The sequence below is a fragment of the Prionailurus bengalensis genome, chromosome D1 (genome assembly GCF_016509475.1).
Source record: "Prionailurus bengalensis isolate Pbe53 chromosome D1, Fcat_Pben_1.1_paternal_pri, whole genome shotgun sequence".
Classification (NCBI taxonomy): domain Eukaryota; kingdom Metazoa; phylum Chordata; class Mammalia; order Carnivora; family Felidae; genus Prionailurus; species Prionailurus bengalensis.
This window is the reverse complement of record NC_057346.1, coordinates 2,204,086-2,230,158: the sequence shown is the minus strand read 5'-3', so window position 1 is coordinate 2,230,158 and position 26,073 is coordinate 2,204,086. Positions and strand designations below refer to the sequence as shown.

At 46.5% G+C, this 26,073-nt stretch overlaps 1 protein-coding gene across 2 annotated transcripts in view; it reads left to right on the top strand.

Moving 5' to 3' along the window:
- Nucleotides 1–26,073, top strand: part of PDGFD (platelet derived growth factor D) — a 221,633-nt gene that overhangs the window by 182,575 nt on the left and 12,985 nt on the right. For both annotated transcript variants that reach the window (XM_043579201.1, XM_043579200.1), the window contains exons 4-5: nt 13,604–13,666; nt 17,406–17,604. In XM_043579201.1, the coding sequence (XP_043435136.1) occupies nt 13,604–13,666; nt 17,406–17,604 (262 nt within the window). The remainder of the gene's footprint in view (nt 1–13,603; nt 13,667–17,405; nt 17,605–26,073) is intronic.

The window sequence follows — 26,073 nt, the reverse complement described above, 5'->3', positions numbered from 1 at the left end:
TCCCATTTTATGAATCAGGAGCCTCAAGCGTAGAGTCTGCTTTGTCCAAGGTCACCCAGTCAGCGTTCCACGTGCAATTCAAATGGGAGTGCTCTGTGTCCAAAGCCGGGATGTGAAAATGCTTTAGCCCACGGATCATTAAACCCCTGCCACCGGCCAGAGTGTTGCCATCCTTATTCAGCAAAGGAGGCTCACCACTCCCTTCCTCTTCATTTACTTTGTTCTTAGAGATCCTCTGATGAAAGCCATCGGGTCCATTTGTATTCTGGTGTCTTTATGATCCCTGCTGGGTTGCGAGATAGCTTTTAGTAATCCCACCAAATCAGCCCCTGCTGATCGACCTCAGGGGTCACCATAAAGTGCTTAAGGGATCCTCATCTGTTGAAAGTTCTCATCAGGCAAACATTCTAACTCTTCTATGAGGAAGAAAGGTAATTTTGTACCCTGCTGAGAAACGGGATAGAACTAAATTATATTTGAGTGGAGAATGCTGTTATCATGTTAGGGATTTGATTACCAACATGAGGAAGGACTCTTAATTCTAAGCTTGCTCCAGAAGACTGTGGACATCCCAGAATGGTTTTCCATACCAACAGCGTTGAATTTCTTGGTTCCAATTTTTTCAACTGCTCTCGTCTCTCCGAACAGTGATCTGTTGTTTCCTGTGCGTTTTCTAGGAACTCCATCATGCTGCTGAAGATCACAGAATTCGAGAGGATAAAACATTGTTCTTTTTTCTTGTTTTCACACACAGAGAAAGGGAGGCACGTCAGCAGGGGCCCAAGAGATGTGGCTGTGTGAAAATCTGACTCCCTACGAGCTAGGACAGGTGTGGTCCAGTATGTCTGGACACATAGGCTCCAGGCACCAAATCTGACCGTGATGCTGATGCCTGACTTTCTGGGAGCCTGGTTTCCTTGTATTTAGGTCAAGGGTCGTCAGAACGAGAACGCCCTGAGAGCAGTGACCTTGGTGTTTTTTTCTGGATCTCCACCACTTTGAACCACTTGGTCAGAAATAGTGGAAGTCTTTAAATGTCTGGTGAAGGAATGGTTTAATGCCACACCAAAAAACAAAAACACAAAGCAAAACAAAACAAAAACATGCTCAGCATGGCATTCAGGACCCTCTGATTTGTCCTGCATGGCCTACTCTTAGTAGATTCTCACTCTCCTGTCTACCTGTCTGCTCTACTGACTGTCAAAATCCCTGATTGTCATTTAGAGTCAACTCCAAGGCCCCTTCTTCTGAATCCTTTCTCCAGTCTGCCTACATAGACTTGAGCCATTCCTTCCTCTGTAGACCTACAGGACTTTGCTTATGGCCCTAATAGAGCATTTATTTCCATAGGTCTTGCATTATTGGTGTATTTATTCCACAAATATTTATTCACCCTCAGCTGCGTACCAGCCAGTATGCTAGGGCTTTAGGTGAATCCTCTCACTTGCCCCTCAAAGCAGTCCACTCGGTATTCATTCTTTGATTAACTAGTACATACGAATGCCTCTTAGTTAACAGACTCTGTCGTAGGTGTTGGGGTTGAGCACTGTGCAAGTTAGAAAGCGTCTCACCCTCCGAGGGCGTTTACCCTCTACCTAACGGAGAGACGCAGACTTGGAAACAGGTCCAGAAATAAGTAAGATAATTTCACGTAATGGTAAGCCATTCAGAAAAGTAAATGACGTTAATAGAAGTTGCTGACCTGAAAGGGAATGACAACAGGGGAAGGAGAATTAACCTAGGTGAGATCTTCCTCCAGGGCAGTTGCACCTCTCAAGCATCCGGACGTTGCCCGGGGCCCAGCACGGTGAGGTCCAGCTTGTTGTCATTCAGAAGCCTTAAGGTTGTGACTAGAACGGTGAACTTGGTGATCTGTCAGCACCTTCTGTCCCCAGAGCGTGCCACTGAGAATGAAGGAAGTAGGAATACGGTGTACGTGTGAGATGGCAGGTGTTCAGGGGCTGTATCAGGCCGCCTGGCAACTGAGCCGCGGAGCGGTCAGGTCTGACGTTTCCCTCCAGCGGAGCAGAAGCCGTGGTTTACCCAACCCCGGGCGTGTTCTCTCCCTTTGCCTTTGGAGCGCATCGTACTTTTAATTCTTCCGGCAGTAGAAATCACCTTGGTAATTCTGTTTGGCGTAGAGGAATGCAGCCTTGAACTTGCATCCTGTACGGGACGCAGCACACGATCCTACAGAAACAGTCCAGCAAGAAGCAAAGGAGGGCCGGTCTAGGATTAAAGCCTTGCCGTGCCCAGCCTCGTGTTTTCACTTCCGAACACTGTCGCCGAACACGGCTGATGTCATCCCAGGCAAGAGGAGAAATTGGTGACAGGCCAGAGTCCGTAAACATGAACTACTGGGACTGAGATCGCGGGATCTCTCATTTAAACGCCTCTTGTCCTGCTCAGAAGTGACTTTTCGCACCTGTAGGAAAAGACGCCCGTTGTTCACTCGGGAGTCATGATGAAGTTATGTGGACCCAGGGACGTCTTCACCGGCTTCAGCCGCGGAGCCTGGCCACAGGATCGAGTGTTCCTCTGTGTGGCGCTTTCCCAGCCCTTATCAGAAAGACACCCACGAGGAACTCGGCACCAAGAAGCTTGGCTGAAGGCCTGCTTCTTCGGGATCTGACACCTGCCAGCTGCTTTCCTTAGTTGCTAGTTGAGTGGGGATGGAAAGAGGAACCTGGAGGTCAAGCATGTGCTAATCTCACCTTTTGTCACGAGTGATTTGCAAGTGAAGGGTGCCCTTCCGGTTCAGACAAGACATTACCCAACTTGCTAGTTTAACCACATGGCTGTGTCAGGAAATCCCCTACGGTCAGGTCAGGTCAGGCCAGGCCGAGAAGAAGGTTGTGCTTTTAATGAACGGTTAGTTCATTTCTGTACCACTGCAGGATGAACACGGCCATTAAATGCTTCACATCCGGGCAGCTTGTAGGGCCACGTGATCATTGTGATGGGTGGGGGTTCTGCTGAGCGCATGGGGTCCTGTGTGGGGACAGGGTGACTGCCCGCAAGGAAAATATTTCACCAAAACACCAACCCACCCGCCTAGGCAATATTCACATTTTTAAATAGAGCGACTAGCGTTCTGAATGCTTTATGACTGGCCCGTCCCTGGGCCCCTCCTTAGTCCCTGAATCCCTCTTTAGATGTTCTTCTTTGCTTTATAAACCTGTCCCTTGCTGAACAAGGTTTCATGAGCACCTTTTCCTGCCGGTATGATGGGTTGTGTTGACTATGGCTTTGTCTGTTACATTTCAAAGGGCGTTTTCTCCCTGCTGTGAGATCTCAGAAGTTTTAATTAGCAGTGGGATAATTGGAGTTTGTAAAGGAAATGATTTTAGCCAAGGGATTTCGCTGATGCGTCCTTAATCTTCATTGTGTGTGTGCGATTTCCATTTTTCCTAATATTTGTTGTAATAATATAATTAGCTTCTGGCCAAGATGAAGATAATCCGTTCATATAACATCGTCCTTGGGAGTGTGAATTTTAGCAGTTATCCAACCAAAATTAAATGCTTTGTTGGATTTTGAGTATGACACGGTCTTTCCTCCTCAACGAGGGAAGCAACACGGAAGGTAAAACGAGTGCCTTCTGTATACCAGGAAGTACGCTAAGCACAAGGAAATGGAAACATCAATAGTTGCGGCCAGGATTTCTTCTTTTCACTTCGAGCCCGTAATTTTTCATATCCTCAGCCAATCATTTTGGCTTGGGCCTGTAACTCTCTGGAAGATTAGCTTAGCGATGTCACAAGTACCATCGTTAACAATTTTCAGGCTCCTGGTGAACTGAACCAAATGTTCTTTCCGAAGTGGACTTAAGGAATGTGTGAAAACCTGTACCGAGCACAAATCAAGGGTGTTTGTTTACTGTATGAAAGGACTCTTGATAACTGAAAGGGTGAGCCCAGGAGCAGAGACAAAGGCACGGTGGGTCAGCCTGGGGTCCAGGTAGCTGCAGCCTGGGGTCCCGGTCCCCGCAGACCCTCTTCCGAGACAGGTTCTGTCCACGTCCTGTCTCCCCGCTTCCTCATGTCCTAAAGCTGCAGAAATGATGGATGGCATGATGTACTCAAAGCGTTTCATACAGTGCCCGGCGTGTGATCGGTGCTCCATAAAAGGCAGCTGTCACTGCAGAGTGATGAGTCGTAGAGCTTTCTTAATACCAAACAACTTGATCGTGTTCACAAGAGGCGTTAACCAAATTGAAATGTGCACCTAGCTCTCCAGCAACACGTTGAAGAAAGACCTCTGGCAGGATCTTTCTAGATGAAAATTAAATGTTCGTTTATCATTTGATCCGTATCAAGCACAGCGAAAGCTATGAGCAGAGTTGCATTTTGTCCTTGTTTGGGTAACACAGAGTGAATTTCATCAAGCTTCTAGCCCATCCATCTCTCCTCTCGAGGCTCATTATGTTTTCATCTGGCCATGGTACACAAGCACTAACTGGAGGCTGTTCATCGTTTTCTATCGCGGTAGATTCACTCTCGGTCTACAAACACACCTGCACCCTTCTCTAGCTTTGTACTGTGGTTCCCATGACGCCCTCTCTGAGTTGATGTCTTCTTCACTGCCTGCTGAAGCCTTTCCTCTTTGGCCATCGCACTTGAGTTTGGTCTAATCTTTGCTCATCTTGTTGTAATAGCTCGCCACGCTAATTCCGGTCTAAAGAAATCAGATATAGGAAGTACCTGGTCTTACAACATAGAAGGAAAAATGACTTTCAAAAAAATACTTGGACATTGGCATCAAAATTTCATGGATGATTTGTTGATGAATCCTAGATTTAAATTAAACCATTTTACTGTATTGTCAGTAATGGGTATAGGATTGAGCTCTGTGTCAGGCTCTATGGTAAGCATGAAGCCTCCTTGAGATTCTCTCACTCTCTCTCTCTCTCTCTCTCCCCCTCTCCCCCTCTCCCCCTCTCTCCCTCCCCCCTCTTTCTCTCCCTCTGTGTCTCTCTACCCTCATACACTCTCTCTCTCTAAAAAGTAGAAATTATAATATGGTTAAAAAGTTGTGAAACCAACTCTTGAATTAGTAGAAAGCTGCAAGTGTGTCCTATCTGTGGGCGATATTTGTTATTAAAGATTATTTATTTCATTAACATTTTATTTCCAGTAGCAGATGACTCATACCCAGGACTTCTCAGAGCTCTAAGAAGTTATGTTAATAATTTCACAGGCCAATTCTCTAACTTTGAAATACGCTCCTTGATTCTTGTTAATTATTGATTCTTGAACTCTCGATATACTTGTACTAGATGTTGTTGCCAATAAAAGCTGGCCTTTCCCATATTACTTAGAAAAGAGCTGATTCGATGATGAGCATATAATGAGATACACTTGTAAAGGATTGGTTGGATCACAGACTAGGATTGAACCTAAGGATTTTCATTTTTGTTTTATTCTGTTCCCATAGACATTGAGTCATGGACGTGTCATTATTTGCATGCGCACTGATGGCACTGTGTGCCAGAAATTCATGTACTAAAGTCTCAGAAGTCTTTCTTCTAAAACAGCTTTCCCATAGAGTCATCTCAGGGCACAGCCTCCAATTTTAGCTTTATTTGATTTTCCTCAGTGGGTCATGAACAGAATGTGATGAACAAATGAAGAATCACTTAAGGAATAAATTGTGATAGTGTATTTGTTTGTTACCGTTTTGTGAATCCAGACAAATCCCTCTGTTTCTTTCACATTTCAAAAGAAAGACCTCTATGCACGCACTTACCCAAGAAGCACAGACAGAGTTAGGAGAGGGAGTCTGTGTTCTGTGTCTCTGAGGAAGAAATATGAAACCTCACACCCAAGAAAAATTTTCACAATAAAAGAAAATGCCCTGACAAATGTCCTTCAAAACTTTCCCCAAATAAGTCATCCTTGGTAAGTTAAGCATTGTTTTGGCTGAAAGCTGTTTAAAATCTCCAAGTAAGCACGTATTTTTTGCTCTAAGAGGTGGAAGAAATCATTCTCCCAAGCAGTGAACCGGTTATGGCTCATCTACTCACATACAGTGTAGCCACCCAGGCTGAGAGTGAACAGCCGTCCCCTGTGAGATCCGGGAACAGGTGGTACAGCCAGTTATCTTCCAGGCTAGAGTCCTGGCCTGCCAACAGCTGTCTCCAAAGATGCTTGTTCCCAGATCCACTGTCAAGGTTCAGGACGGGGACTCACGTGGACACCCGCTGCCGGCATTCCGTGACTGGTCGCCTTGGTGGGCGAGGGAGGGGATGTTCCCCGTGTCCACGTGGAATATACCACCTCGCTCTGGGATGACCCCAGGGTGACTGACTGATGGCCAGGAAGGGTTATCCGGCCATGTCCTGTCTGGAATGAAGTTCCCAATCATGTCTCAGTCTTTGATAGTGAAGATGATCGGTGAGAATACCCATGGCCTGTAGTGTATCAGACTTGCGGCTTGATTGGTCTCCAGCCTGTGAGTCAGCCGTCCTCACACGGAGCTGGACGGACGCCTGTCCAGCCCTGAGCTGATGGCTCCCTGCCTGTTTCCCTGGCGGTTTTTGTATCATCAAAAGTTGGTGTTGCATTAGCCACATTTTAGGTGGAACCAAAGGTCATAATTCTAGAACACTTCTTTATTGTCCCACGTTGAACAGTTCTCTGTCGTAACTGATGAGAATTATCTCTACCAAAGATGCTTCTATTTTCCACCGGAGAATACATGGGTAACACTATTCAATCTAATAATATAACATAAGGCTTTTAGAGGTAAGTGCTCACACACACTGCAATCCATTGCATTGTTGTTTCAGAAATGTATCGTTCTCTTATTAAAAGCAGGTATGTATTGTGAACATTTTAGGACACATAAGGAGACAAAAGGAAGAAGAAAGCAAGCAACATTTAGTGCCAACAATGTCAGTATTGTTGTGAATGTATTTTCAGTTGTGCTTCCGTCAGCCGTCGGTACATTTTTCTAGCAGATTTGTATGATATGAAGCATACTCTCACAACCTTTCATGTATAAGAACTCGTTTCATTTTAAGGATGTAACGATTTCATGTAAGGATATTAACTGTTTCTCTGTTATGTCTGGTACAAGTATATCTGCTTTCAATTTTGTTGTTGGTATTTTTGGATTTGTGCAACGTTTAGTATGCGTGAGGTGTATCGACTTTTACGCTTTCTCACTTTCGCGCTCATGCTTAGGATTATATCTCTTCCACACTGCAGTTACACAAATACCCATCTATGTTTTCGTATACTTTTAAGTTTTTGTTTTTACATACCTCCCCAACTTCCTAGTATGTAACTGTTTTCTCACACAAATCAATCTTTCAGAACCAAGCCATTTAAAAAATACAGATCTCAGAATCATGTCCATGTTTTCAAAACTACTCCAAGTAGAGTCTTAAGGGAGCGGGTTTCATTTCAAAATCCCAAATAATGAGTTTCACTGCCAGAATGTGGTCCTGAAGTATTATAACGTGAGGACGTAAACTGAGAATAAGTTATTTGTGATGCCATAAATGAATTCTTAGTAGACTCAGATGGTGCCGACAGGATGACGCATGCCGTCGCTGGGCAGCTTGGAAAGCATGCGGCTCGGAGATCAATAGCTTCTTGGACTGTAGTCCTGACTGCAGTCGTGATTAGCTCGGAGATGCTCGACAGTCCCTCTGGCTCTTGGGACTGCCGCTTGCTCTTCGGTCCAGGGAGGGCTTGGACCTCTAGATACAATCTTAATGAGTCACCCACGGCTGTCCCTGCAGGGACTGAGGGAACCAAGTAGCCAAAATAGCATCTCCTTCCTTTTAGGATGAAACAGACTCCAGTGGAGCAGCAGGAGGTAAGGAAATGAAGCACTGAATTGGTACCTACCTCTTAGAGCCAACGAATAGTTCCCTCTCCTTGGAAGGATGGGACACGGCTTCTAAAGCACGAATCCCAATTTGTTGTCACAAAGGACAGAGACGTGTTTTTGTAGGCTGGACCGTTGTGATACATTTTAAGTGATGATTCACTGTTGGTTCTATTTTAGCATTTAAGTAATGCTAAAGGCACTGCTCTGCCAAGAGACCCCACAGTAGAGGAGTTCGTCTCGTGTTAGCTTGGAGCTTGCAAAAGCAAGCTGTCTACCCAGGATGATACTAAAAATATGCAGCAGGCAGTGTGACACAGGCACAGCTGATCAGAATGGGCTCTGACTGGAAAGTGCTGCTTTGCCCGGACGGGGCGGCCGGGGAAGCGGACGGACGTCATCCCTGAATGTACCCTGGGGCCCAGTGACATTGGAGCATGTACCCAAAACTCAGCTAAGAATTTGGCATAGAGCACAGAAGAGATCAGCTCCCTGCCATTCTAGAGCATGCACTCTAGCTGGGGAAAGAGATAATGAACAGAAAACCAAATACAACACCATTTCAGACTGTCGTAAATGCTTGAAAGAAAATGAAGCAAATGAAGTGGCTTGAGTGGCCAAGAGTGGGGGTATCTTAAATAAAATGTTCAAGGAGGGTTCTCTACAGATGTGCTATCTGAGCATAAAATAATGAGGAGCCAGTCCCTGTAACACTTGCAGAAAGTGCATTCCAGATGTAGGGAACAGCAGCAGATTTTGACCTAAGGGAAGACCCCTGGAGTGTTATTTGAAAGATGGTAAGAGGCCATTTTGGTGGGAGTGGAGTATGTGGGAAACGTGGAACCTCAAATCAGAGACAGACGCTGCGGATGAGGCAAGCAGGGGCCACCTTGTACAAGACAGATCCCAAGTACAGTGGAGAGCTGTCGGAAGGATTTAAGCAGAAGAGAGAAGTGAGTTGATCTACACGTTTAAAAGATACCAATAGGGGCGCCTGGATGGCGCAGTCGGTTGAGCGTCCGACTTCAGCCAGGTCACGATCTCGCGGCCCGTGAGTTCGAGCCCCACGTCAGGCTCTGGGCTGATGGCTCAGAGCCTGGAGCCTGTTTCCGATTCTGTGTCTCCCTCTCTCTCTGCCCCTCCCCCGTTCATGCTCTGTCTCTCTCTGTCCCAAAAATAAATAAACGTTGAAAAAAAAAAAAAAGATACCAATAGAGTCAAATAGCCCAGAAATAAACCCATCCATCTACAGTTAGCTAATTTTTCACAGAGTAGCTAAAAATACTTGATGGGGAAAGGTACTCGGTTCAAGAAATGGTGTTGGGAAAACTGGATACTCAAATGTAAAAGAATGTAGTTGGACCCGTATCTTAACACCACTCACAAACACTAACTCAAAATAGAGTCAAGTTAAATGTAAGACCTGAAACTGGAAAACTCCTACAAGAAAGCATAAGGGAAAAGCTCCTAGACATTGGTCGTGGTGATGATTTTCTTTGGAGATGATATCAAAAGCAAAGGCAATGACTAAGAGGTGAGACTACATCAAACTATAAAAGCTTCTACACAGCAAAAGAAAATAGCAGAATGAAGAGGCAGCCTATGGGATGGGAGAAAGTATTTGCAAACCACATATCTGAAAAGAGATTAACATCCAAAATATATAAGGAACTCATGTAACTCAATAGCAAAAATCAAATAAATAAATATCTGATTTAACCATGGGCAGAGGACCTGAAGAGACATTTCTTTTCCAAAGAAGACCTATAAATGCTCAACAGGTACATGAAAAGATGCTCACCATTACCAACCAGCAGGGGAATGCACATTGTAAGCACAATTAGGTATCATGTCACACCTGTTAGAATGACTAGTATCCAAAAGACAAGAGGTGACAGATGTTGGTGAGGATGTGGACAAATGGAACCTTAGTGCACTGCCGGTGGGAATGCAGACTGGTCCAGCCACTGTGGAGAACAGTAGGGAGGTTCCTCAAGAAATTAAAAGCCTGTCGTACGACCCGGCAATCCCGCTTGTAGTTACACAATTGAAAGAAACTAAATCACGGTATTGAGGAGGTACCTTCACCCTCCACATGCGCTGCAGCATTATTCACAACAGCCAAGATGTGGAAACAACCCGGTGCCCACTGGCAGAGGAATGGGTAAAGAAGATGTGAGATGTATATATTCAGCCATGAGGCAGAAGGAAATCCTGCATTTGAGACAACACAGATGGGCCTTGAGGACACTAGGCTGAGTAAAGTAAGTCAGGTAGAAAAAGACAAAACTGTATAAATCTCACTTATATGCATACTGTAAAAAAAAATGCTGTCTCAATTGGAGGAGCGTGCAACTCTTGGGCTTGGGTCGTGAACTTGAGCCCCACGTTGGGCATAGAGGTTCCTTAAAATGTTTTTTAAGATTAAAAAAAAGCCAGACTCACAGAAATAAAGTCATGTGGTGGTTTCCAGGGTCAAGGAAGTAGGGAAGCAGGCAGTTGTTGGCCCAAAGGCACGAACTTCCCATTATAAGGTGAATAAAGTCTAGGGGTCTAATGCACAGCATGCTGATGTAATTAACGATGCTGTATTATAGACTTGAAAGTCGCCAAGAGAGAGTATTCTCAAATAGTCTCACTACACACACCCACACACAATTTTAATTATGTGAGGCCCTCAATGTGTTAACCAGCCTTCTTGTGGTAACCATCTAGCAACATATACACGTATCAGATCATCTTTTTGTACACCCTAAACCTACATGGCTTTATATGTCAGTTATTTTTCAGTAAGGTGGCAAAAGACAAGGCCACCGTGGCCATCCTGTGGAGTACAGACTCTGGGCTCTGAAGACAGTGTAGCCTGGAGAAAGCTAGTGACTGAGAAGCCCGGCCTTGGGAGATTATGGTGGAGGAGATCATCAGGTTAAGGATAGATTTAGACAGCAAATGGTTATGTTCCTTCCCCTGCCAAGACTGACCTTTCAGCTCTAAAATTCATAGGTTCTACATTTTATTCCTTGGAGAGGCATTTTTCCTTTTTATAAGCTCATTTTAAATATGCCATTTATAATTAATGGCAAATTTTGAAATAACCTAAAAGAAGGTTGGTTTCTTTTAAGTGTCTCATAATCATGTTGCTAAGAGAAGATAAATTTACTTTTTATCTGGAGGTTAATGAAATCCTCTGTCATTTTTACATGTTAAAGTTTTTAGCTGGAATCCTGTAGCCCAGACAGTAAAGAAGAGAAAAGTGTTTTTGTGTAGTATTTGTCTAGGTGTGTGGGCATAAAGACACTTTATATTTAAAAAGTGCTTAACAGAACATTTTTACCATATACCTATGCAAGAAAATGAAGTAAATTGAAGTCACAGAATTTAGCAAGTATAGATATAAAATCTAACTAAGAATACCTCAAAGGGTATCCCCATAGAAGCTTCCACCAATATTCTGCTCTATGCCTCTCCTGTTTTTCTTTTAACTTCCCTTTGGACACTGTTTCGTCCAAGCCAGCTACAATGATGTGAAAGATCATCACCCAGCTCGTACTTAGAAACGAGTTCTAGTGCTCCTAGCTTTGCACGAAGTTGGCCACATGCTATGGAGCACACCCATACCATTTATGTCTCTGAGAATTGGTTTTCTGATCATTAAAATGAAAAGATTGCACTAGATAATAGTAAACCTCTTTCCAGCTACAAGATTTTAAGATTGTCGCTCTTGTGATTTTCATGCATGGTCAACATAACCCATCACTGGATTTTTGTGCTGGTGACTCTCAAATCTCTCTCCAAAGTCCTGGTCTCCCTCACATGGCCCACTCTCATTTAGCAAATGGCCTCCTCAACATCTCTACCTGGATGTTGCATGGGCACCTCAAACATGCCGTGCCCAACAGGACTCATCAACTTTCCCCAGGAACAACTTTTTCTGTGTATGTTCCTCACCCTTGTCTAGACATCAGTCTCTCCTTGAGTGTTGTACCCCACCCTTCTTCCAAGTGACGCCCTCCTCCCTTATCTACTTACCTGAGTCTATAAGACTCAGCTCAAGAGTCACCTTCTTGGGTCAGATTTTTCTAAGCCCACTTCTCCTCAGGTCCCACATGAATTTATTGCACGTGTTACTTACCTGTTCATTTATGTGTTTACCTTTTGACATCCTGGAGGGAGGGTGTCGTTTCTTAGTTCCGTGATTCTACCCTCCGCTTAGAATGTATCACATAATTGGTGATTAGCAAATATTGAATGAATGAATGAATGAATGAATGAATGAATGAATGAAAATGACAATCCCATGATGTGAGGGTTGCTCGGGTACTTATCCTACCTGGTATCTGTCCTCCCACCAGGAGCCCCTTCAAGACAGGGAGAAGCTGTTGTCTCTCTTGCCCAACGTCACCTGCTCACCTGCTCGGAAGACTTCCATAAATACCAACCTTCATTTGTTTGCATGCATCCGTTTCCTGTGGGATCTCCATGTCCTTTTTATGAGAATCCTGTCTTGCAGAGTGCAGAGACCCAATTTCTCTTTCTGTCTCACGTTTCCTGAAGTTGAGACCAGAATAATGACATCTAGCCAGTTTTTAATAGATGTTCATTCCTTGAAGCCCACACTTGACTTAGTTCTCTCTTGGTAAACAACTAAATTTTTCTAACACAGGCATTTATACCTAAACCAGTCTCATCATGAGGAATTAACACGTGCATTTCTAGCTCCTCAAAATGTTAATGAAATTTAGACCTGATACTTAGCTCTCGTTCAGTAAGTATACTTGGGTAAATAAGCCGGCAGATTTGAGTATCAGAATTTTCCTCAACATCATCTTCACATACTCTCTGGTCTGGCTAGGAGACCTCACCTGACTCGCTTTATTTTAGCAGGTTCAAGAAACCGTCTGTGACGTGTAAAAATGGTGGAATCAGCTTTCCTTCCCACTCTGTTTTTTACAGTTACTGCTGCTAGAGTAATTAGCAAGACAGTCACCAATTGGAGACCCATTTGTCTTTTAGGAGAAGTTTCTTTCTCCGAGATCCATTGCTGTCACCAACCCTTTGAGGTTTCTCTGAGATAACTGTCTCAGGTCTGCCCATTACCTTCTTTCCTCGGGTAGCACTTTGTCACTCCACGGCCATTTCCTTCCCCTGCCGTTCTGCCTGACATTTCTTGATAGAGTCAGGAATGGCCTGTTGTCGGTTAATTTATCTTTGGAAAGATCGCTGATACCATAGACCAGTTCAGTCGGCAGGATTGAACATGATGCAGAACCGAGTTCAAACCAGATAAACAATACTGATAATGACTATTATTACTCTTTATGAGGCACCTTATTAAGTGCGAGTTATAATTACATAATTAGTGCATGCAACTCTCAAAACTACCCTCTTCTTGGAGCATCCCGCACCAGCCTTTTACAGATGAGGAAGAGAAGGATCAGAGAGGTTAAGTAGATTGCCTGAGGTCACACAGCCTGCAGGTGACAGAGTTAAAATCTGTCTCCTGCCTGCACGTTTTCCATTTCACCAGCCCTTATGAGTGAATGTGACTGTATCCATTATGTCCATAAATGTCCGTGTCTTGAATGAGAGGGGTTCCTGAGGAGAAGTGCCTAAGACAAATGGTGACCTGTCCAGCAAGACGGTACCCTCATTTCTGTTGTCACTTAGTTGGAAGAAGCTTTAGATGGCCGAGATACTGAAACTGTGCACATAATGAACGAAACAGAGGTCTGATGGACTCACATGGATGTTTCTTGCCTTCTAGGAAGATTTCCAACCCGCAGCAGCCTCAGAGACCAACTGGGAGTCCGTCACTAGCTCTATCTCCGTAAGTAATTTAGTTTTCTGTTGCCAGAAAAAAAAAAACTGATGGGGAAGCTAAGGTCAAGCCCAGAACAGCTCCAGCTGTGGAAGGATCTGTTAGCTTCACCAGAAGCCATGTTGCAGTCGCGATGAGCTCTACCATTTCACGTAGATTATAGCAGGCGATGCCACGCGCCAGGAAACCCCAGTACCCACTGCAGGAACAAGGCACGGACAAGGACTTCAGTATCTATCCATTTCAGAGCAGAAGGTTCCAGCTAGAGGAGCGTCCAGGCACAGCAGACACATCAGACTGGTCCGTGGCATAGGCTCAAGTGGGGAATTTTGCCAGAGTGTTTCTGGATAATCCAGGAGACACTTGGAACCTTCGCCTTTTCAGGGACCTTTTCAGATGTGAGAAATCCCAGTGTTTACAGCAAGATAGCTTAAGTGCAAACCAGGCATGTGCCCTCTGACTGGGAAATAAAACATAACCCGCCCTGAAACCGTAACGTGGTCCACACCCCCATGTTCTTCCCCGCGAATGTAGTCATTCCTCTGTAAGCTACTTCCCTTTGTTCAGAAAGAACAGACCTTGTTTTCGCCAGTCCTGTGAGTAGCACCCATGTAGCAGTAAAATACAAGGTCATAAATGCAGGTGTTCATTAGCGGCACAAAAGCGTGGCGAAAGCCTGCCCGTGGCTCTCACCTGGGTCCGTGCGGCCGAGTCAGAGTTCATTCTTTTTTCATGTGATGGGCTATCCCTTGCTCTCTGGGGGATTTTTGAGAAACTTCCTTCAGATGGCAGGATTTCCTTAGCTATGGATTCTGTGGCTCTTTTGTTCACCTGGCGTGTCCACTGGACTAGAACATGACCCATTCAGGAGGTCGGTGAGGCTTCTAATGGCGATATTGAGAGTGTTTTATTTGTTTGTGATAGTCCCGAATGCACGCTCTGAACCTAGCTAAGTGCAGGAGTCATTGTCAGGCAGGCGAAAATGGAACCGAGGCAGGTGATACCTTAGTCCTGGGAGTAGGCTCGGTGGAAAGCTTGGCCAGGTGGCATTCTGGGACTGGCAATTCCAAGTGGATGCCAGTGGCCGCTTTTGCCCCCGGACCCCAGCGTGCTGTTCTGTCAAGTCCCCTGGCTTCTCCAGCATCGTACACGTGATGGCTCGGAGCGGCGTAGACATTCCTGCCCCAAGTGCGGAAGCTTACATGCTTCAGGGACCCTTAGCAAATTCAGGATAACCCGGGTCCTTTTGAGAGCAAGATTGTGCCATCCATCGGGAGGATCTCCAGAAGCTCATTGCTGGGTCCGCATCCCCTGGTCACTTTTCTGGGCCCAGTTCCAAGGCCAGGTGCTGCTCAGCCCTCTGGAAATAGCAGGGACCCAGAGTCGTGTCCCTCAGCGTTCTGGTTCTCAGGAACCCTCTGGAATAAGAGTAAGGACCCTTGGACCCTCCATGAACTTTGTATAAGCCATATTTTGTGTTTCTCGAATGGCTTATCATTTTCAGGGCATTTTTCTTTTTTTTGTAAATCGTTAACATTTTAAAGTCATTTGGTTGTAATGAAATCAGATCTATGGTGCCACGGAGAGGGGGCATACCCAGTGAGTTCTCTCCCATAAAAATAATTTTTAAACGATTACCCCAGAAATACAAATGTTCCGGTGGGTTTATGAGGTCATCTAGTCGTCCTCCACCTCATTTCCTAACCTGGTGTTTCTGTCACACAAGGACGGTTTCACATTTTACCTACGGTTTGTTCAGACTTGCTTTTGAGACTAATGTTGGGAGACATTAGATTCCCATCCCCCTCAGGGACTAAGAGCCCCCACCCAGGGCTTTCTCCTGAAGCGATGTCTAGGGACACACAAGCTCTCGGCACAGTCAGAGCAAGCCCAGGAAACGTTTTGCCCGGAGCCCCCCAGATCCATCGTAAGAGGCTTCCTTCCACGTGCATGAGCATGGCTTCATTCGTGTTCCTGCTTTGGTTTCAGAAAAGAGGGAGGCGTTTTAATTTCAAAGCTTTTATATGCTGCCCTGTACCCCAATGTGGCCAGCTCTTTTTGAATTTTTGGATCTTAGACCCACATGATCGTGACGCAAGGCTAAATGTAAATCACCTGGTGAATATGAGCCAGGTAGACTGTAGATTATCCAGATAATACAAAGTTGGATGGGAATTTGAAATTTTGATACGGAAGCATAATATCTGACTCTAGCACCTGACGCCAGGAGGGATGGAAACAGGAATGATGTGGCATAGCTGGGATGCAGTTTGTATCAGACACACACACCCATGCACACACACATGCACACACGCATGCACACGTACCCATCCACACACACACATGCACACGTGTATCCACACAGACATGCACATACATACCCACACATACACGCACACACACAGGAAGACAGACACGCACACAGATACCCACACATACATGTATGTACACACGCATGCACACGTACCCACTCATACACACACCCACATGAGCACACACACACACACACACACACACACACACACACCTGGATTAGAGAGCTGGCCTCCTACCTTCACCAGCGGAGCTCAGGTCTCGCTGCCTGTTCCCCAAACTCCACCTCCCCCCACCCCCTTTCTGCTACAGGACCTATTTGAAAACCGCTCCTAAGATGCACCAGGGGCAGGTTCGTGCTTTTACAAGACCCCTTAGTCTTGCTGAAGAGGGACCACCATTCCTCTGGAGGCAGGTGGTCATTCATCATTGTTGACACACCTTGGACCTTGACTGGCTAAAAAGAGACAACATTACCCAAAAGGTTTTTGTTATTTCCCCTTTTCCAGAAGTGATAGGAGATGTTTGCCTTGAGGCATCTTATTTGTCTGGCAATTTCTTTAAAGACACTTTGAAACCATTTGAGACTCTGTGCTCTCTATCTCCCCGTTAATGGGTCATGAATCTTTACAGAGATGTTTGAATCATGGCTCATTTGCCTCTAGATTATACAAGGGTTAGTGAAGTAAGTGCTTGGAAACTTCTGTGGGGACATAACCCATGGCAAAATGCGTGATCTCTTCCAGACTCCCCGTGATGTTGTAGTCCCTATTTAAAGAGTATTTCTGAGAATATTTTAACAACAGCTGGGATCACTAGCAAGCAACAGCACTTTAAAAATATATATGTGTGCTTCCCGTGAGAATCTCCCAGTCTTGGTGAAGACTAACTATCCTTGTTGACTGTAAATAACCTGGCTAAAGTACCACAGTGTATCAGATTGTCTCCAGAGGACATTCAAACCCTGCTCACACAACCCCTGTCATGGCAGGTGACCTGTGCAGGGGAGACATGGAGGCTAAACATGGGGGAATAGAATGGATTCTGCCAAAGTTGCCATGGAAGGAGTTCAGAATTGAAATCCTAATCGTTGTTTGTTGATGCCAACATGGATGATTTGGGACCTTGAACCAAGAAATGGGATGGTGTCATTTTGATCTTGCCATTTAGTCAATACCTTCGTAATGATTATATTTCAGATGAACTAGAAGTTTTATAACCTCCCTGGTTGTGATTTGCAAAACTGTGAATGACTCTCACTTCCCAGTCAGTTGGTGTCGTTCAAGACTCTGGCAGAGCACTTTCACGTGATATTTACGCACATAACGTCTTAGGATCAAAAGCCTGTCGATGTTCCTCCCATGTAGTTGCGTGACCGTTGTATTTCGTAGCACTGGACTTTTTCTGAGTACACTGAGCTGTGTGTCACTCCTAGGGGGTATCCTATCACTCTCCATCAGTAACGGACCCCACTCTCACTGCGGACGCTCTGGACAAAACAGTCGCAGAATTCGATACCGTGGAGGACCTGCTGAAGCACTTCAATCCAGAATCGTGGCGAGAAGACCTTGAGAATCTCTACTTGGAAACCCCCCATTATCGAGGGAGGTCCTACCATGACAGGAAGTCAAAAGGTAAGAGACGCAGCCCCGGAGGTTCTTTGTAAGCCGATAGGAACATAGATAGCAGTACTCAGCGAGTGCGAAAAAATGGAATATTTTTAACTCACTAAAATGAGAGGATTCCTGCCAGACTTATCACATACCTTTTCCACAGTACCTTCTAAGGAAGTTCCGTGTTTAATCCCAAACTGTGTTGTGTGTATGCGATTACGAAAGGTTTGGTTCAAAGACACGTCGTTGTTAGGAGCTAGGAAAAAACCCTTGTAAAATCTTCTGGACCAGCTTCTTGCTTCTCAGCAAGCAAGGTATGACTAGCCTCACCGTCAAGGGAGGTAGATAATTTGGCACAGGCTGTGTGGCCAGTAGGCAGCAGAGAGGAAGTGGGAGTCACAGTTTCTTGCCTCCTGTGCCTCTCTGATGGATAGGAGTCTTTTCACTCAGGACTCAGCCAGCAGGATAGGCTCCTGGTTAAGCAGTGGTCAGAACTTCTAGAGGATTTCACCCGTCCCCATTCAGTGTCTACTCTAAAAGGGGTTTTCAAGAGGGTCTCCTGTGTGCTCGCTACTCTGGACTCTTCATAGGATATAAATGTCCCAAAAAAGAAACAGAAGACCTGGGATGGTTTGCACAAGTGTGGGTATGCATTCAACTGGGGGTTCCAGGAAAGTATAACGAAGGGAGGGGAGAAGAGCATTCATGAGAAAACATCTTGAGTTAAAACCGTAATACTGAAACTCAAAAAAATCATATCTTCCTCGTAGATCTGAGTGATGTGATCTGAGAATGTTTCTTTGAATGTTTAAATGAAATTAATAGAGAACTATCTTGTCGTTACCTTTTTTTGAATAACATGGTAATTTCTAGCCTATTACGTTCTTGCTTTATTTGCTAAAATCTGTCGTGAAAGTTTTATCTCTCAAAGTCTCGTCTGCCTCGTTTGCATCGTAGATGTGAAGGTATTTAGCTAAAATAGGGCTCGTTTGGTACATTTCAGAATGTCAGGAGTCCTTGTAAGAACTGTGAGCCTGGCCAGCTGGCACAGGTAATGTGTGTGTTAGTGGGCACAGCCCCTCAGAGCATTTGGGCTGGAATGGCCAATCCGTTAACCGCCCACTGGGTCTGTTGCTTATGGCTCACGTCTGACATCCTGGATACTTGAAAGGTAGAGTTCAAGGGTGGGCAGGAGAGTCACCAGTGCCCCTGACGTTACAGAGATGTGCCCTAATAGGCAGGTCACTGTAGGTCATACAGTGTCCCCGGAGCTCAGGTGGGATTCAACAGAGGAGAAATTGTGTCTCTGTGGTGTTGTTGTCTTTGAGTCTCTTCTACGGTCAACTCGAAGGAAAGTGAAACGTTCACAGTGCTGTGAAACCTCCAGAAGAATAGGAGCCATGGTGTCAGACAAGGGAATGATAAGCTCCCACTCTGTCTTCAAGGGTCTTAGTCACCACGGCTATCTGAGGGGTGGTTCTTCCTGACACGTGGTTGTTGGATTCTTACAATTTAAAAATCATCGAAATCCATTACGTTCTTTCCCTCGGAAGTTATGTCGTGTTGGAGGCAGAGCGTCTGGGTTCAGATCCTACCACTACCACTTACAAGTTTTGTGATTTTTCAGTGAGTCCCTGGCCTTCCCGTGCCTCAGTTTCCTCATTGGCACCATGAGGGTGATCACACTGGCCTCCAATGATTGTTAGTGGTGCCGTCGAGAACAGCCAGCCCCGCGCGCTTGTTCAAGAAGTGTTGGCTCACTCTGGCTACGTAGAATCCTGAAGGATGTTAGTATCACGTCACGGGCGAAGCCTTCCTTGTCCCTCGTCCCCTCCCTGTGCAGTCCACCACCCCAGCGTTTGGAGGACTTGGGACGTCACAGCATTTCTGTGTCCTGTTCCTGCACTGTTATTGTGGCGTGGGGTTTTCTCTGAGGGAATGGGAGATCCCAGGACCTAAGGGTCTCATCTCCACTCGGCTGGGGAGCTGTGAGAAGCTGCAGGTGGCCAGTCCCAGACACCCTGACTCATGCCTCCCGGGGGGAGGCCAATGGAGATTGATCCTGAGAGGCCGCCAGGGTTGAGAGCCACCGTTTTAGGCATCGTTCATCCCGTTATGTCGGGTACTTGGCATAGCCTCGGACATGTTTTAGGTGCTCAATTAATGTTTGTGGATTGAAGATACTAATAATCCAGCATGAGCATATTTCCAAAGTTTATAGAAACCCACCCCATAGACTGATGAAGGAGGCTTTGTTAAGAATGCCTTTGGTTACTGATAGAACCTTGTGAGAGCATTCAAGGTGACATTCCAGTTATTTCTGACAGAGTAAACACTTCTTTCCGTTGTTGGCTCAGGTCTGACTTCTTAAGCTCTTGTTTAAAACGGCTCGAAGGCAGATCTGTGCTTTGTCACTTAACACTGGTGAGTCACCACTGTCTGTGCACTGTTCTAAATGTGCCGGTTGGTTGTTTATCATTCCACTGATGCTGGGCCACCTGTGTGTATCTCTCACACACACAAAGACAAGTCCCGTTTAATATTCCAGCTGTCGTTCTCAGCTTTGAGAACTTAAAAATACAAATTCATGGTTTATATTCTGATGTAGAGGAAAGGGAGCGGTGAAGGAACAGCAGGAACAGAAAAATGGTTACAGACAAGGGAGGTCCACTGGATGTCAAATAAAGAGTGAACTTGCTAGGATTCCTAAAAACGTTCCCTCTCGTGGATGTGATCATTTTTTTTTTAATTTTTTTTTCAACGTTTATTTATTTTTGGGACAGAGAGAGACAGAGCATGAACGGGCGAGGGGCAGAGAGAGAGGGAGACACAGAATCGGAAGCAGGCTCCAGGCTCTGAGCCATCAGCCCAGAGCCCGACGCGAAATCCGTACATAACTTCAATTCCAAAACCCAATTTTTACCAGTAATTTCAGCCTCATACTTTCACCTCAAAGCTGCCTTAAAGTTTAAAAAAAAAAGTTGTTTCAAGTCCAAGTTGCATTACTTTTTCTAACGAATATGCTAATGATATAGCAAATTTGTCCCTAGTTAGGTAAACAGCTGTATGGATCTTCTACAAACTGTATAATCATGTCGTAACTATTGTGGCCTAACTGAAAGCTGTGATTTCTTTAAAACACAATCCTTTAGGGGCGGGCGCCTGGCTGGCTCAATTGGTAGTGCGCGCAACTCTTAATATCAGGGTTGTGAGTTCGAGCCCCACACTGGGCGTGGAGCCTGGTTAAAAACAAAACAGAAACACAGTCCTTTACCTTTAGGGCAGTGCCTCTTTATCCCAGCTCGTAGCATGAAATTGGATGACTTTAAATTCAGAAGTGATCAGTCTCAAACTCTACCGGAGTGGGCTTTGAGAGGCGATTTACAAATGGAGATTAACAATGTAAAAGAGATCTGTGTTTTTACTTGATTCCAGGAGAACTTGACTTTCCCAAATGATAGTGTGTTTGTCATAGAAAAAAATCCAACACATGATAGCAAGGGGGAAGGCTGTTGTTACAGCATTAAGGGTTGTCATTAGAATATGGGTATGATTGTTCAGGCACCCCAACTTAATAGGTTTGAACTACAGTGTTAGTTACCAGAAGTAAATTCTTCCCCAAAGAGTTGGCCTTTTTTTAGTGCATGTGCCAAAATTGACATACACTCCTCTTTAAAAAAAAAAAATCACTATTTCCACACTGAGTGGAGCAAATATATTGATACTAACTTGATTCAAAGTGACAGGGTTTGAAATACATCATTTTTACAGTCTCTAAATGGTTAGATGTTCTAACTCTGGGACAGTTATCAGCCCATCTCATAGGCTCCAATACCAGTTCTGTGAGTTCTTATGTGACATCGTTTAGCTCTAAGATCTAAAACACTTGCCTTTTTAATTTGAAAACTATTTATAGGTAAATACCAGGCATAGTAGCTGAGGACTACATGAAATAAATATGTTTACTATCAAACTGTTTGAATTGGTTCTGAATTCTTCTAGATCGTACATCAGAATACTTTTTATTTTTAAATTAGTTACTTATTGCTGCTTCTATATCATGTTCTTGTGTAGCGACTAGGACAATACAGGTTTTGCTCTTTCAAACATGACTTAAGATGAGGGAAATAATTTCGTAATATATTAAGACGTGAACATAGCTTAGAACGAGCTGAAGTCATCACACGTTGATGGCTTGGAAATGTCTCTGTCTGCCTATCTGATGTCTGGGTAGGAACTTGCAAAAGGCTTTTGGCTGACCCTGGCAATGAATCAGATAAATCAGTCTTGAGATAACATCCCCCTGTAACCACCTCTCTGGACATGAAACAGAGATACTGGGAACATTAAATCAAAATGGATTTATTTTTCTAATTTCTAACCTCAGAAGAGGGATGGCTTCATTCAACTTCCTGAACCACATAGTTTGCACCCAGTGAAAGCTGTCTTCGTGATTGTTAAAATTGTCTCCCACAAATTTGATAGAAATAGAACAAAGGAGAGGATGCTTTAGTGGGAGTCAGGGACACTTGCGATAAAATTCTCACTCGTGTCCTAAGAACAGGGGCCTCGGGGAGGTCACTTGTAGACCCCCAAGTCCCTGCAGAATGGCTCTAATTATAACCGCCTTGCAAAGTTGTGTGAGGATTCGTGAGAGCAGACTGTCCAAGCCAGTGGGCCCTCAGGAGGCGACCCCTACTGTGATTACTCAGACAGCACCGTGCAGAAGCAGGATGTTTCTTTGCACCCTTTCGCTCCCTTCCCTGAGGCCATCGTGAGGAATCTGGAGAGCCTCCTGCCTCGGAGCCAGATATCATCAGATTGAAGTATCTGTGAAATCAGTACACTCCTCAGAAGTCTAATCAGCAGGTAGTCAACTTTTCTAGGATACTGTTTACCCAGAAACTTTCCTGGCCCCGTTTTGCTTGGTGCATGTTTCCTTTTCAAAGCTTCTTCTACTTCTTCTTCTTTTTTTTTTTTTAGACTCTAGCCACTGTGTATGACCCACGTGACTTGTAAGCATCTGGATTTCCTGCTCGGTTCGCCAGAGAGCATTAATAGAAACCGTATTGTCCCATGGTGTCGTGTGCGTCTATGTGGGCACAAGCGAGGCAGTTGAGGGAGGTGTCAGCACAGGGACAGCGACCCTTTTAGTTCTTTTCCTCCTGGTGCCCCTGCTTTTCTCCTTTTGGCCCATCTTTGTGGAAGCCCTGACCCATCGTCCTCCCAGCCCGGTGACCACCCCCCCCCCGCCCTGCCCCCGTCGGGGCAGGTGACTCGATTCACGTTGGTCAGCAAGCTCCATTTAGCAGTGGAGAGCCGGAGTAAGTGTGGGACAGGCACACATGCCTTTTCCACATCAGTCGCTCTGGCTCGTGGTGGATGTTTTGGCCTCGTTGTTCCCTTGCCGGTTCTTCCTGTGAAGCACTGGGGACCCCCACCCGGCCTCCGTTTGCTCTGTGCCCCCGTGGACTGAGGGAGAAGAGCCTTCTTCCTAGAGCGCAGTCCCCTGCCGAAACTACCTGTCCTGGGAAACCCAGCTTTATCCTAACTCCACTTTATCCTAAGCGGATCACCACCCTGCCGTGCCTGCCCAGCCTGGGAGGCACGATACAGGCCTACGGCAGAGATCCCGCAGGTTCGGCTCCGGACGGGTTGGTCCACAGCCACAAAGCAAAGACCGCGATAGGGCAAGTCACACGAATGCTTGGGTTTCCCAGTGCGTGTGAGAGCTTGGTTTATGTGCTGTGCTGCAGTCTGTCAGGTGTCCCACAGGATCGTGTCCGCAAGGCAGTGTTCATAGCTTCGTTAAAATACGCTTTCTTGCTAGAAAATACTAACCATCATCTGCGCTTTCTATGACTCATAACCACTTATGACAGATCACCAAAACAAATATAATAATAATGAAAAACGTTTGAAATACCATTAAGAATTATCAGAATGTGACAGAGAGACATAAAGTGAGCAAATGCTCCTGGAAAAATGGGGCCAGTTAGGGGCGCCAGAGTCATTCAGTCGGTTGAGCGTCTGACTCTTGATTTTGGCTCAGGTCAGTGTTGTCACGGTTCATGGGATTGAGCCCCATGTTGGGCTCTGTTCCAACAGTGTGGAGCCTGCTTGGGATTCTCTCTCTCCCTCTCTCTCTGCCCCCACTCTCCCTCTGTCTCTCAAAAACAAACAAACAAATGTTTACAATGGCACCAGTAGACTTGCCCAACTCAGGGTTGCCACAGACCTCCAATTTGTGGAAAATCACAGTATCTGCAAAGCATAATCAAGCAAGACACAGTAAAACAAGATATGCCCGTCTTGGCTTTGTCTGTCCCATAGAAAGAATCTCTACAATCCCAGCATTGGTTGCCTCTGAAGGCAAATAATTATCAATCCATTCAGCTCTTTGCATGGCTTCCGATTGGTTTTCATGGCTGAGACTGCTTATAGGTGGGGGCAAGGAGGAGGTCAAGAAGGAGTGGGGACAAAACGAAGATTGTGAACAGACATAGGTTCCCTCACTTCGGGGAAGGAGATGATACTCAGTATGCTGTTCAAATACCAAAGAAGAGGGGCGCCTGGGTAGCTCAGTCAGTTGAGCGTCCAACTTCGGCTCAGGTCATGATCTCACGGCTCATGAGTTCGAGCCCCGCGTCGGGCTCTGTGCTGACAGCTCAGAGCCTGGAGCCTGCTTCGGATTCTGTGTCTCCCTCTCTCTCTGACCCTCTCCCACTCATGCTTTGTCTCTGTCTCAAAAATAAATAAACGTTAAAAAAAATTTTTTTTAAATACCAAAGAAGACAGAGGCTCTCTGCCGTTTGCTAAAGGACGGTCTACTTTTCTAGCAGAATCTGGTAAATGGGTGTGTGGGCACGGAGCACATGCTCGGGTGTCTGTCATTGGCAACGTCTTGAAAATGACAGGTCGGGATCGACCATGCGCCTGGGAAGCCCGGTCACTGGGTCAGCACGCAGTCCCCCAGTGGGAGGCTCCAGCACGGCTGGGGGGAGGTACTCTCTGCCTGTCCCTTCAGATCTTCGGGCTGCGGCTCCCAGCGCCCACAGGCTTGGAAAAGCCTGGATTCAGGGTCCAGCTCCCGCACTGACTGCGGGTGTGGCTGTGGACCTGACAGAGGCTCAGTTTCCTCCACGGTGGAAGTGAGACCAGGAGGGGTGTGTAATTCACAGCACGGATGGCGAGTGCGGCAGGCGTGCGTGTGACGAGATGTTCACGCTGCCTGGTTCTCGGGCTGCAGTGGCCGGGATCCAACAGGCCAGCCTGGCTCTCCGTCCTCCCGCACCTGAGCCTCAGCAGAGTGCAGAGCGAACTCCGTGCCTCCGCCCTCCGCCTCCCCTCGCGGTGCTCAGCCCCAGGACCCATCCCCGCGCACGGAACCGCTGCACCCGGCCTGGGCTGTGAGGCCAGGGTTGCAAGAAGACGGGGCTCCCGCCGTAGGTGCGGTGCCCCACGCTGGATTCACGTGTGCAGCTCTGTGTCCACGTGTCAGCCTCTCCAGCAGGTTGTGCACACAGCCTGGAAAACCAAACTGATGTCGAAGACCCATGAAAAGACCAGGCCCAAACTCCCAAGGACGGCAAAAGCAGGATTATGACGTGACGCACAGCAGGTGACGTGAGGGGAAAGGGCTGAAATTAAAGGGGCCCTTGAATGAACCCGGGAGCATCCTGGCCGCCCTCGGTGCTCGTCTGTGGAGACTGACGTGGGAGTGGAAGGGGCGGCCTGTCCCCGGGCCCTGCCTCCCTGAGGCTCCACGCCAGAGCCCCCTGCTCGGAAGCCCCCCGCCCCCCACCAGCCTTCCTGGCCCCTCACCCTCCAGCCTGCCTACCAGCTGCACAGCCTGACCAGCCCTTGACTAGAAGCTCCCTCACCCCGCAGGACGGCTGCAGTCACGCCTTGCAGTTACTGGCATCCAGCCAGAGGAACCTTTATTGCTGGCTCTAAATCGAGGGCCGCGGTGGCCTCCACGCCCCCAGAAGCAGGGCGGCCGGAGTCCACGGCAGCCGCCCAGGGCCGTAGGTTCTAGTCCCGTCGGCGAACCGATGATGCATAAACCTGAGTGTGCTGTGAGCCCCTTCGTGGCCAGGGTGGGGGGACTCTGCCAGTGCCGTTGGGGAAACGGTCATCCAAGGACACGAAGAGTCTTGCTTCCAGATGAGGAAGGCAGATGTGTCCGTCACCCTGAGTTGTGGAGGGCGCCTTGGGGTTTGGCCGAATCCTGCTAGGAAGCGTCTGCTGTGCCATTGCCCAGGTTATTATTCTGCAGAGGCCTGAAGCTGCTCACCACGCCTCCCCAGTGTGGCACAGGCGGGCCCTGGCTTCCTCCTTTGGCACCTGTCATGCCCCCTCCCTGCTTGATGTGCTAGAAACCCGAGCGACGGGGAGAAGAGCTTTAGATGCTAGTTTTGCACTCACTGCTCACTGGGAAAGCGTGGGAACCACGAATGCGGCCTCAAGTGTGAGGGGACCCACGGGGGG